Source organism: Rhinichthys klamathensis, unplaced genomic scaffold, assembly GCF_029890125.1.
Source record: "Rhinichthys klamathensis goyatoka isolate OS25496 unplaced genomic scaffold, OSU_Roscu_1.1 h1tg000032l_1, whole genome shotgun sequence".
Lineage (NCBI taxonomy): Eukaryota > Metazoa > Chordata > Actinopteri > Cypriniformes > Leuciscidae > Rhinichthys > Rhinichthys klamathensis.
In genome coordinates this window covers 4,112,853-4,124,856 of record NW_026606581.1, presented here as the reverse complement: position 1 = coordinate 4,124,856, position 12,004 = coordinate 4,112,853, and the positions used below count along the sequence as shown (strand labels likewise).

The 12,004-nt window shown below is 36.9% G+C and overlaps 2 protein-coding genes across 2 annotated transcripts; one reads left to right on the top strand and one right to left on the bottom strand.

Annotated features, from left to right (window-relative positions):
- Positions 1 to 196: 196 nt before the first annotated feature.
- On the bottom strand, positions 197 to 3,767 carry rsad2 (radical S-adenosyl methionine domain containing 2). Its single transcript, XM_056245620.1, has 6 exons — positions 3,405 to 3,767; positions 2,817 to 2,978; positions 1,346 to 1,575; positions 1,107 to 1,256; positions 807 to 839; positions 197 to 445 (listed from the first exon to the last, which is right to left on the bottom strand). The coding sequence occupies exons 1-6, from the start codon at positions 3,706 to 3,708 to the stop codon at positions 281 to 283; spliced, it is 1,044 nt and encodes a 347-aa protein (XP_056101595.1). The 5' UTR covers positions 3,709 to 3,767; the 3' UTR covers positions 197 to 280.
- A 691-nt stretch (positions 3,768 to 4,458) lies between these two features.
- On the top strand, positions 4,459 to 9,259 carry cmpk2 (cytidine monophosphate (UMP-CMP) kinase 2, mitochondrial). Its single transcript, XM_056245618.1, has 5 exons — positions 4,459 to 5,073; positions 5,838 to 5,952; positions 6,130 to 6,331; positions 7,341 to 7,574; positions 8,462 to 9,259. The coding sequence occupies exons 1-5, from the start codon at positions 4,495 to 4,497 to the stop codon at positions 8,580 to 8,582; spliced, it is 1,251 nt and encodes a 416-aa protein (XP_056101593.1). The 5' UTR covers positions 4,459 to 4,494; the 3' UTR covers positions 8,583 to 9,259.
- The last annotated feature ends 2,745 nt before the right edge of the window (positions 9,260 to 12,004 follow it).

The window sequence follows — 12,004 nt, the reverse complement described above, 5'->3', positions numbered from 1 at the left end:
AACATACTTTGGGTAATTCAAATACTCAAGCATAATACAAATAACAAATTGAGCATATATCTATACAAATAATCAATGTCTATAATATAAGTATTTCAGTGCAGTAGAATCTCCTTATATTATATAAAAATATTGAATATACAGACATAGGCACCAATGTATCAAATCAGCTTATATATGGGGCTGTAACTATACTGTATAATTATTTATTGTTTAGCATTTATAAATTAAATCAGCTTTCAATGTAAACAGAGTTAAAAAAAAGCAATATTGAGAAAGGTCACCACTCCAGTTTCATATCTTCCTTGCTCCACACATATTTCCCCCCTCTTACGAGGAACATCTTCTCATCAAAACCACTGAACTTGATGGCCTCTTCCACACCAACATCCAGAATGGACTTTGACGGATCTTTCCTCCCCTCTCGGCAATCCAAGAAGCGCATCTGCGGAATCAGATATGGAGGATTAAAAATCTATTTATGATGATTGCTCTGTCTGATGATGTAGCGTAGACAGCATGATTATTAATAGAGATCAGAGATTATCCAAGGGGGAGAAGTCATTTGAAGCCTGGAATGAGGCAAATTACTGCAGGTCTTATTAGATTCCTATCCATAATCCCTTCACTACTGATATGACGACATAATGTAATTTAAAGGAATCATTGACACTGTAATAACAGTGTAATCTAATATACAAAAAAATCCTTTAGACTCTAATGACAACATAATCAAATATTTATTTTAAAAATCCTTTGCGCAATAATGAGAAGAAAACTGCTGAGGAGAAAATATGACCACTTACATATTCATCAAGAATCAGGTAAGAGTCTCTCATCTGTAAAAGGGGAAATAGATGAGAAAATAAACAATTCGCATCAAGTTAACAGTATGCTTTAGATTCAAATCCCTAGCTTCCATCTCTGAACAGAGCTATTTTTATTTAAATTCAAAACTCGTTTACGTCTTAAAAGCTTCGGTAATGAATTGAAACTGAGAGTTTATTACCCATAATTTGAAGCCACTTTATCTGGCAAATTGTAAGCTATTTTGAAACGAGCGATCTGAATTGAGCCAAAGTATGCGGTCTGTGTTTCAAAATTACCTTTTGATTAGACTCTGGAACCAGACACTTGACGCTCTGATGGCGGTCCAGGTAGTCTTGGAATTGCTGCTCACTAATGACAAATTTCTCTGCCTCGCGGAGGCTGTTCTCCCCTGCGTTTTCACCATCAATTAGCAGACACTGGAAGACCTGTGTGAACATTGCAGTACATTCAGCAGCCTGGTTATAATGATAGAGGAATGGAACATGGAAGTCTGTAGTAAAAGAAGTAACTGTACCTTCCAGCGCACTGGGTTCAGAGCAGTGATCTGCTCTGTCATATCTTCGTCCACATTGTAGGTGTTGATGACCGAGTTGATTTTGAAAGCCACCTTGTAGTCCCGGCACCAGGAACAAACTTTATGTAGATTGTCCAAATGGCTCTTCTTGCCCTGACCTCGACCAATGACTTTATTGGTGTCTTCGTTAAAACTGTCGCAAGATACTGCAAGAATGTCCAAGTAGTCACCTATAGAATACAGATACAAATTAAATTGACCAATTAAGGAGCTGACAGTGCTATACTTTAACCTCTGGTTTCACAGACAAGGTTTAAGCCTAATCCCAGACTAAAATGCATGTTTGAGCTGTTTTAACTGAAAGTAAATTGCACTGACTGTCTTATAATATGTCAGTACCATAGTTTTGTCTCAAGATGCACAGCAGTAATGATTTTTTCTTCTTCTAAGGCATGTTTATTAAAGCTACTTAAATGTCCTAATTGAACTAAGGCCTATTCCTGGCTTAATCTAAGCTCTGTCTGTGAAACTGGGCCTATATGTGTAGGGGAAGTATTTTTCTGGCTAATTTTGTCACCATATGCAAATACTTTTGATAATTTTAAGTAACATTTAAATACATGCTTAAAAATAACCACTTTTAGCATTCCATAATTAAGTATTTTATAATAAACATTTTTTTTTGAGCAAATATACTGTTCAAATGAATGTGAAATATTATTTCAGTTTAAAATAACTGTTTTCTCCTTTAATATATTTAAAATATATTTTATTTATGTGATTCTGTGATTCGGATTCTGTCTTCAGTGTCAGTGATCCTTTAGAAATCATTCTAATATGCTGATTTGGTGCTAAATAAACATTTCTTCTTATTATCAATGGTGAAAACAGTTGTGCTGCTTAATTTGTTCAAAATAACAAATTAATTTTTGTCACATTATAAATGTCTTTACTGTCACATTTCAATGCATCCTTACTGAATAAAAACCCTTAATCACACCAAACTTTTGTATGCGGTGTATGTTAGAGCTATTTAGGTTGGCCATATTTCACAACTATGCTTTCACTTTTTTCCCCATACTTTTTATACAGACAGTGTCAGGGATTCTCATGTGCTTGAATTAAAAATAAAGATCAATTGTTTGATCAAATCTCATTACACACAATGAACGAATTGGAACAGACAAAAGAAATGCAGAATGCAGTGACAACAGGTGTTCATGAAGTGCTGTGGTGGATTTTGTTAGTGTGCAAAAATTATGTATATTAATAGGCTACTTAATATTAATATTCGTAATATCCAATTATTAAGTGGAGCTTAATAATTAACCTATGAGTACGTATTTATATTGTGTAGAGCTCTATGTAATCAACATTGAGATTGTTATTACCGTGTAAAATGTGTAACGTTCACTCTAAAGTGTTTTAAAATGATCTTTGCTGACCTCTGGTGGTCAGGAATGATTCTCACCGTATTTCTGAAACCAGGATTCTTTGATCAGACTGCCATTACTAACGATGCTGACGCTCGGAAGCTGCAGCTCCTGTTTGCAGTATCGCACCAACTCTCCCAGAAAAGAGCCTCTCTCGTGAAGAAAGGGCTCTCCACCCGAAAAGTTAACTTTTTCCATTCCTAAAACATACAAACCAAGTTTTAGAATAAAAAAAGACAGTCTAGTCATCATTAAAGTTGAAATGGAAAAAAACCCCATATAATTTACATTTACATTGATTTATTAATTATGACAATTATAATATATATACAAAATATCAATTTATATGAATAACTAGACTACATTAAATTATTAATGTCGCATGTCATGATCTCATGTGAGTGACAGGTTGCCCCGCCCTCGTGCCATTAATCACGTCATCAGATAAACATGGGGAAGTTAGTTATTTTGATTAAATATTACGAGGGCACATTACTTTTATTATTATTATTATTTGTATTTATTTATTTAAAAATAATGATTTGCACGGAAAAATCATTTATAATAAATTCTGCAATATTCCATAAAACATCATAATTTAATTGCATGGTGACATGTTAGATTACCTGCTTCTTTCAGAAGTCGTAACCCTCGCTTTGCCTCTTCAATAGGCAAGACGAACGAGGTCTTCGCAGTGTGGAAGCAAAAGCCACATTTGTAATTGCACTGCCGGGTAAAATGGTAGTTCACACTGCTTGGAGTGGTCAGCTGTGCGCTGGATCCCTCTTTCTGCTCTTTGGTGCGAATCTTCGGACGACTGATCATCCCAAGAGGCACCAGTGTGTCTAATACCATCATCCATCCTGAAATCCATTTCAACAGGGCTGAAAAGAAGCCGTGGACGTTCTTGAAACACAACTGCATCAACATTCTTGCAAAACCAACTTGGTTTGATGTCACTATGGTGAAGTGTGTGTAGACTGATACTCAGAGAGCTCACACCTCCCTTTTTATAGGACAGTCTCAAGTTCCTGTTCTGATCGGTTTCTGTTCTTGCTTGGGGGGGACTGAAAAACGAAAGATAATCAGCTGAGTCAAACATGCGAAAAACGAAAGATAAATAGCCTATCAGCTGAGCCAAACATATAGGCGTAGTTGTTTAATTTTCCTGAGTCACATGGATTTAGTAAATATAGCCTTTATACCATGCATGGCCAATTAAAATGCAGCAAGTTGCAACATATTATTATTTTATTTTATAGGAATATATTTGCTTAAGGACACTAACCCTACAACAATAACAATATCATTAAGTGGTCACACTTTATCTTAAGTTTCAATTCTCACTATTAACTACGACGTTTGCCTCAATAAACTCCTAATTAGCCTACTGCTTGCGGGATATAGAATATGGGCATGAAGAAGGCATTAGTGCTTTATAAGTATGCATGCTGCTAAAACATACTAGTTAGCCAAATAGTGAGAATTGGACCCTAAACTAAACTAACATATAATTAATGATAGTTGAACTTCACCGTAGCTACTGTTGATTTTGGAATGTTTGGCTGACGCTAGGCTCGTTTCGTGAGTTACGTAAGTGGACGGCTGGCTATCCTACTTTCGTTTTCGGGTCAAGTTTCGTTTCTCTGTAAGCGGCGCGTGTACAAATGTGATTCTTCCATATATAACGTACTGTGCTATCTAACACCGTTCACAATGCTAAGGAGAGCAATGTTTCGCTGTGGAGAGCTGTGTTCGCGTGTATTTGCGGTGGAGTTTGATTTGCGCGCTGAACCTCTTTATTTCACACTGAGCTCAAGCCCACAGGTTCTCCATCATGATCATCAACAGCTCTTTGGAGAGTGTGGGAAGCTCTTCTCGGTACATGTCCGAAGTGAGAACAGAATTGAGAAAGCGCAAACGCACGCCGAAATAAAACACAAGCTGTCTTCAACAATCTCGCGAGATTGCGATGTTTTTGAAGCGTCTTCGTTTATTCCGGACGACGAAAAGAGCGTCGTTAAAGGCTTTTTTATACGAGACAAATCCACTACAACACTTTCAGAGGACTTATTAAACACATTGCGGCAGAGTAAAACAGTATGTGTGTTTTCATACAAGCGCGAGGGTCAGTACTGCTGGCAGGAGCTGTGGTCACCTGTCAGTCAAGTGAAGGAGTCAGTGAGACAGTACATCACACCTGCTACAGCAGCAGAGCATCACCCATCCACACTGAACATCAGGAACTCCGATGTCTTCTACAGTATGGATGAAGCCTATAAGGTTCTTCAGGAGGTACAGTAGGATTTTGAAACATTTTGGGACCAGATTATTATACTAGACTATCATACACGTAAATAGGCTAGCCTACTAGCCTACTACTAATGCAGCAACGATGGATTAAATGAATCAAAAGTGACTGTAGTCATTTATAGCCTATGTTAAATGCTGTTGTTTAGAACTTTCTATTCATCAACGAAAACTGAAAAAAAACGCATCACATTTTCCACAAAAATATTAAGCAACACAACTGTTTTCAGTACCAAATCAGCATATTAGAATGATTTATTTAAGTATCATGTGACACAAGTTGAAGTAATGGCTGCTGAAGCTTTGCCATCACAGGAAAACATTACATTTAAAAATAGGGGAGAAAAAATAGAAAACAGTTATTTTTAATTGTATTTCACAATATTACTCTTTTTACTTTTTACTGTATTTTTCATCAAACAAATGTAGTCTTGGTGAGCATATAATAGACTTCTTAAAAAAATATAGGCCTATATATATATATATATATATATATATATATATATAGCCTATAGCCTATACCAAACTCAAACTATAGTATTTTTATAAATGTATACAGTATACATATAAAAACAGCTGCAGTTATATCTATCTAGATTATTTTACTTTAATGCTGAAATGAAAGTATACTTGATTACCTGATATAAAGGAACAATTAACAATGGGTGATTATTTAACCAATGAAGTTCAGTACTCTAACCACAATGCAGCTTGAGGTAAAACATTACATCCTCCTCTGCCCATCCCAGTGCACTGACATTATCCCGGAGTCAAAGGAAGTGTTGAAGCTCGTAGACGAACAGTTGGAGACGAGCAGTGGTGATGGATTTCCTGTCATTGTGATCGAGGGACTTGACGCTACAGGTTAACACTGAGTCTTTCTGACAAATATTTTGTTCAGCTTATTAATACCAAGCAGAAAGTAATACCATCTAAAAATTCATAGCTGTCAGTATGATTCAAATCATGCTTAAACAAATAGTTTGCACTCAAAAAAGTTTGTTGACTCCTCTCAATACCTTTCCCTGATTTCACCTATAGGTAAAACTACTCTCACAGAAGCCCTGCGGGAGTCTCTGAATGCCACTCTGCTGAAATCTCCTCCCCAGTGCCTGGATTCTTTCAGACAGCGCTTTGACTCAGAACCACCCCTCATCCGCAGGGCCTTTTACGCTCTGGGGAACTACATCACTGCAGCCCACATCGGAAAAGAGTCCTTAAGGGCTCCTGTCATAGTGGACAGGTATGTGTGCGCCACAAATACACTCACACGATTCAGCTGATGTTTGGGCAGCACTGTGGAACGTATAGGGTTTTAGCAGATGTTTTAAAACTGGATTTGTGGAAATTGATGCTCGCTCAAACGTAAATGTTTATTTGAGGATATTTTAAATACCGATCAGGAAAAAGCATTTATATTTGTAATCAGAGCATAATTTAGCTGGCATAAAAAAATACAATTTACATGGATGAAATTGAGGCTGTGAGAAATTGACTTGTATACCTCACTCCCCTGGCCTCAAGAGGCCTGCTAGCGGCTAACGCGTCTTTAGCGTCCTTGTTAGCGCACCAGCCTCCCATGCCAGGGTTTAAATCTCGCACTGGGGTGCTTTTCCCAAAGCCAACTATGGTCGCAAGTTCCGTAGTTACCAATAGAGTTCAACGGAAGGTTTAGGGGGGTGAGTGTAACAGACGTAGGCCAGTAAGAGCTGTGCGTGCGTGTAAACCTCACTTCCCTGGCCTCAATAGGCGCGCTAGCTAGAAGCTGCGGTCTTTAGTGTCCTTGTTAGTGCTCGTGCCTCCTACGCCGGTTTGAATCTCGCTTGGAGCGGGTTAAGTAGGACCTGTTATATTTGGTGCCGTGACCCAGATGGGAGTGAGGTGTAGGGGTGTGTGTGTAACTGACATAGGCCAGTAAGAGCTGTGCGTGTAAACCTCACTCCCCTGGCCTTAAGAGGCACTAGCGGCTGTGGTCTTTAGTTAGTGTGCCTCCCAAGCCGGCGACCCGGGTTCAAAACCCGTTCGGAGCGGGGGGAGTGGGACAGGTTACATTGGGGGGGGGGGGTGGATTAACGTAGCCCAGTTAGAGCTGTGTGTGTGTAAACCTCACTCCCCTGGCCTCAAGAGGTACGCTAGTGACTGAACCTGGTGTAAGGCTAAAAAAATCCATGTCATGACCCTTTTAAGTTATTTCCTTTTCCCGGCACTGATATAGATAACCTCTAAACAATTTTTTTGGGGGTCTCCTCTAGGTATTGGCACAGCACAGCAGCGTATGCTATTGCCACAGCAGTCAGTGGAAGGGTTGAAAACCTCCCTAGGCTGGACTCAGAGCTCTACCAGTGGCCAGGAGACCTGCTTCAACCAAACCTGGTGCTGCTTCTCACTGTCAATCCAGAAGAAAGACTGAGAAGACTCAGAGACAGAGGACAGGACAAGACCGTTGAGGAGACTGAGCTAGAGCTCAATCAGCTCTTCCGACTTAAGTAGGGCAACTTGTTGAAGTGTTTTATCTTTTAAGATCACTTGCTTACTGTATGTGATAACCCTTAAAGTTTTCAGATGTTGTGCATCTCTATATTGGTTGTACTGATTACTCTAAAGTAAATGTAAATTGCTATTTCTTGGGCATTTCCAGGTAATAGTGCCATTTGTGAGAGAAAATGTGGCTTTTCTTAAATGAAGCATTTTACTTGTGAAAAAAGTAATAACTTAATATGAAACAATATTAAATAGAATTTCTCTTTAAAACATGTTTGTGCCAATCCCATTTAAAATGTTTTAGGGTTGAATATAATGGGTAAAGAAGACTTGATAAAGAAGACTTGATAAATACTTTTTTTAGCATGTGGTCAAAGAATTTATATCAAACCCAACGGGCTTGAACAGAAAATGTAGAAACAATGACAAATTTAGCATTTTCTCTGGAAATGCATAAATCATTTTAGATAAAAAAAATAATAATAATACACTGATAATGAAATATGACAGTAATTTCAATAATGGTAAAATTTCGGTACAACAAATTTTTTAAATTGTATACACTGCTGTTTTAAGTTTGGGGTCAGTATTTATTTATTTATTTTAAAAGAAATTAAGACTTTTATTCAGCAAGGATGCATTTAATGGATCAAAAGTAACAACAAAGACTTTTACATTTCTATTTTTTCAAAAAAATATTCATCAAAGAATCCTGAACAAATCTATTTATGGTTACCACAAAAAACATTATGGCTCAATTTCCTGAAAATGACCCCTATTGGTAGCCAAGTTTTTTTTTAAAGATTTTCATCCAAACAATATCAAGTATATTTAGAAAGCTGTAAGCAAAACAGCTTTGGTGCACATATGACAAATTGCTCTTTTTTTTCAGAGTGGAGGAAGCTTACAAGAGAATCCAGAATCCCGCCTGCATTATCGTGGATGCAAGCCCCTCTCCACAAGAAGTGCTGCAACAAGTGCAGCATTTAATTAGGAACAAATGTCACTTGTAAACAACCGGCTCCCTATCGGACGAGGCAAGAAGCCCTGCAATCCCTCCGCAAACCACTAGATGGCAGTGCAGTGTTACGATTCCATCCTCAGTCAACTAAACCCACTGTAAGAGCCCCAGTCAGCTGAGCCTGTTGATTGAAAGGGAGGCTGGTGGCTAACTGCCAGCATATATTTCAGGGCTCATATCTGGACATGTCACAACATATTCCCCTTCCCACAGAGCTTTAGTGATGACACGAGAGGGAAAGTTATTGCGGGTGCCGTAGCTGGATGTCAGCTCTCATCCGCAGGGTCACAGCGTCCACTTTCCTCACTCTGACTTATTCCCAGTGAAACACAGGAACTCAGCTAAAGAGGTTTGAGAATTCATCAATCACTTCAATTAGATTTAAACACAAGAACTCATTGTTGGTCAGCTCGGCATTCACTCCTATAGGAGATGGAATCAAGGGACCTTATGGAGGTATTAAAAGCAATAGATCTGGTCCAGGCAATTTAAACTTGCTTTGATTTGTTGCTGTTGCTTTTGGACCCAGACTCTGATCATTAATTAAGAGTGATATGCTAGGACAAAAATGTACATGTATAACTCAGTTTTCAGTTCCAGTTTGTTTATTGTACTGAAATAATGAGCTAGGAATACATTTTAATATAATACACATCTTTGTTTTTAGTTTTTAAAGAAAGTTCACCTAAAAATGAAAATTCTTTTAATTAATTGATTTTGGTGATTGCTCTGAAATCTCATAAATCGTTTGTAAACACATCGTGCCAAGTTTTGACAGAGATTGAGATTTAATCTCCATGTTATATTGCAAGCCAAACAGTATTTGCATGAACAGACTGATTTATTAATACTATTATTTTCTTTTTCTTTTTGAATTATATATTTTTTTTTAGCTATTTAATATCAATCTCTGTCAAAACTTGGCACAATGTGTTTACAAACAATTTGAGAATTCAGAGCAATCACCAAAAAAAAATGATATTCCAAGTCAAACAATATTTGTGTAAACAAACTGTTTTATTATTATTTATTTCGTTTTTTCAACTGAAAATATTCTACCATAGCTAATAAATCTCAATCTCTGTCAAAATGTGGCGCGATGCATTTACAAACCATTTTGAAATCTTAACACAAACAACAATGAGATTTCGAGCTATGGCAGTGGGGAACATTATTAGTGCAAATCAACTTAAATTTGATAATGACCGAAAAAGTTTTCATTTTTGCATCAAATAATCTTTTAATTATACATTTGATCGTCAATAATCCACATTTAGCACACATACACACCTTAAGTGCCACGGCATGCATGCAGGCGCCCACCATGCCCTCATGCACAACAATACCACACTTATCCTATAATTCATTTATATGGTGAGCACTGCATTTACCCAGTAATAGCAAGATTAATTAAAGGTTTTAGTAATTATGAGCTCAGTGAGGATATGGGCCAGGAAAGACGGAGTGACCCGTCTCCCTCACACTGATGCCTCAGCAGTGCGGAGAAGAGACTAGGGTATATTCATATGGCAATTAATGGAGTCCTGTAGATCACTGTCAGACGGCTTTCCACACCACTGCGCAATTACACATTCCCCTTAGCCAATTATTGAATCTCTTGCTATAGATGCAATTAAATGTTTATTTTTTTTTAACACACTGCTTATATGCCTGGTGGTGGTTAATATTAATGCCTCACAGGCGCAAAAAGCCAAATTTAAATATGCGGCATGAGAAATGTACTGGTCAGTGATTTTAATAAACTCGCTCCAGTTAAATTCCTGAGATTTTCTGCTCGGAGACCACAGTGGTCTCCAGTGGTCAGACAGTCGGGTTGATCAATTTTACATCTATTTGCAGTTGCTCTCTGAGGGAATATACAGTGTTTAAGGATTATATGTTCAGTTGCTATGGACAGACGCTCCTACAGCGCAGTCCTTATGAACTAGGGAGGGGGTCAAACATGTGCTCTTACAATTCTGTGGGTGGCTTCTAAGTAGCTTGAGCAATTCTTTATGTATTTCCACCCATTACTGACTGTAATAAGTCTTTCTTATAGTGCATTGTGATAAGATACAGAAGATACAATGTTTTTCTAAAACAAAGTTTGGGGTTGGTAAGATTTGTTTTTAAATGTGTTTGAAAGTGTTTTATAATCATCAAGGTTGCATTTATTTGATTAAAACAGTGAAAACAGTAATATTGTGAAATATTATTATAATTTTAAAATGACTATTTTACTTGAAGATATAAAATGTAATTTATTCCTGCTATTAATTTTTAGTGTCAGTCTTTAGTGTCACATAATCCTTCAGAAATCATTCTAATATGCCGATATGCTGCTCAAGAATAATTTCTTATTTTTATCCATGTAAAAAACAGCTGTGCTTCTTAATATTTTTGTAAAAAACAAACAAAAAAATGATACACTTTTTTCAGGATTCTTTGATGTAATAGAAATATTTTGTAACACTGTAAATGTCTTTACTGTCACTTTTAATGAAATAAATTCTGGCTTAATGAAAAAAAAAAAAATATATATATAGTAGTGTTGTTGTGAGATAAAATAAGAAATATGGTCAGATTTGTGAGATATAAAGTTGCAATTAAAAGAGGTACCTTACAACTGAGAAACAAAGCCACAATTACCAGAAATAAAGTTTTTTAATTGTGAGATATAACGTCAATTTGATAAATAATGTCCGAATGAAAAAAATGCGGTCAGAATTTTTTTACACTAATGGAAATAAAAATTTTTTAATGAATAATTGTTAATATTTCTTTAGATGTGAAGGATCTATGGATGTACCCTTCACTACGTAACTTGTTAATACATCCATATTATTTATAACAGAAAGTACATTTTAATAAACTTGATATACTTAACAACCTCATCTATTAAAAACACTACAAACTACCAATCACGACCTTCATTTTTCATTTCACTTTAAACTACTTATGGATAAGAGACCTTATTTCCAAACACTTTAATTTAAAGCCATTTACAAATGTGGAGTGCAAAAAACTTTTATAGTAATCAGACATAAAAAAAACAAGCTGAATGCACTGACCTCTTTAAATAAACATTTGATCATATGTGCTTTTGAAATATGAAAAATCAGGTCAGAGGGCAGAAGGTCTGTGCAGAGGCAAAAGGTAATCCACCATCCTCCCCAGCAGGCCCCACACAATCTACATCGGCCACTTCAATATTTCATTAGCACAACAAAGAACAAGACAGAGAAAACACTCTCTGCAATAATTAAAGATCCAGCAGGGATGGAGCCGCACAGCAGTCTGCGGTCCCCCCCGCCTAAGTAATAGATCAAATGAAAGCTGTCCCTATGAACATGAATAATGAGTGAAGTGTGGTGGAGAAGTGGGGGTGGTATAGGATGGTGGGCTGGAGTGGGA

Coding starts and splice junctions, on each gene's coding strand:
- rsad2 (XM_056245620.1), bottom strand. CDS start 3,708: ATGTTGATGCAGTTGTGTTTCAAGAACGTCCACGGCTTCTTTTCAGCC. Junction 1,576..2,816: donor ATCCTGGTTTCAGAAATACG/GTGAGAATCATT, acceptor TGTATTCTATAG/GTGACTACTTGGACATTCTT. Junction 1,257..1,345: donor TGAACCCAGTGCGCTGGAAG/GTACAGTTACTT, acceptor ATGTTCACACAG/GTCTTCCAGTGTCTGCTAAT.
- cmpk2 (XM_056245618.1), top strand. CDS start 4,495: ATGCTAAGGAGAGCAATGTTTCGCTGTGGAGAGCTGTGTTCGCGTGTA. Junction 5,074..5,837: donor CCTATAAGGTTCTTCAGGAG/GTACAGTAGGAT, acceptor TGCCCATCCCAG/TGCACTGACATTATCCCGGA. Junction 5,953..6,129: donor CGAGGGACTTGACGCTACAG/GTTAACACTGAG, acceptor TTTCACCTATAG/GTAAAACTACTCTCACAGAA.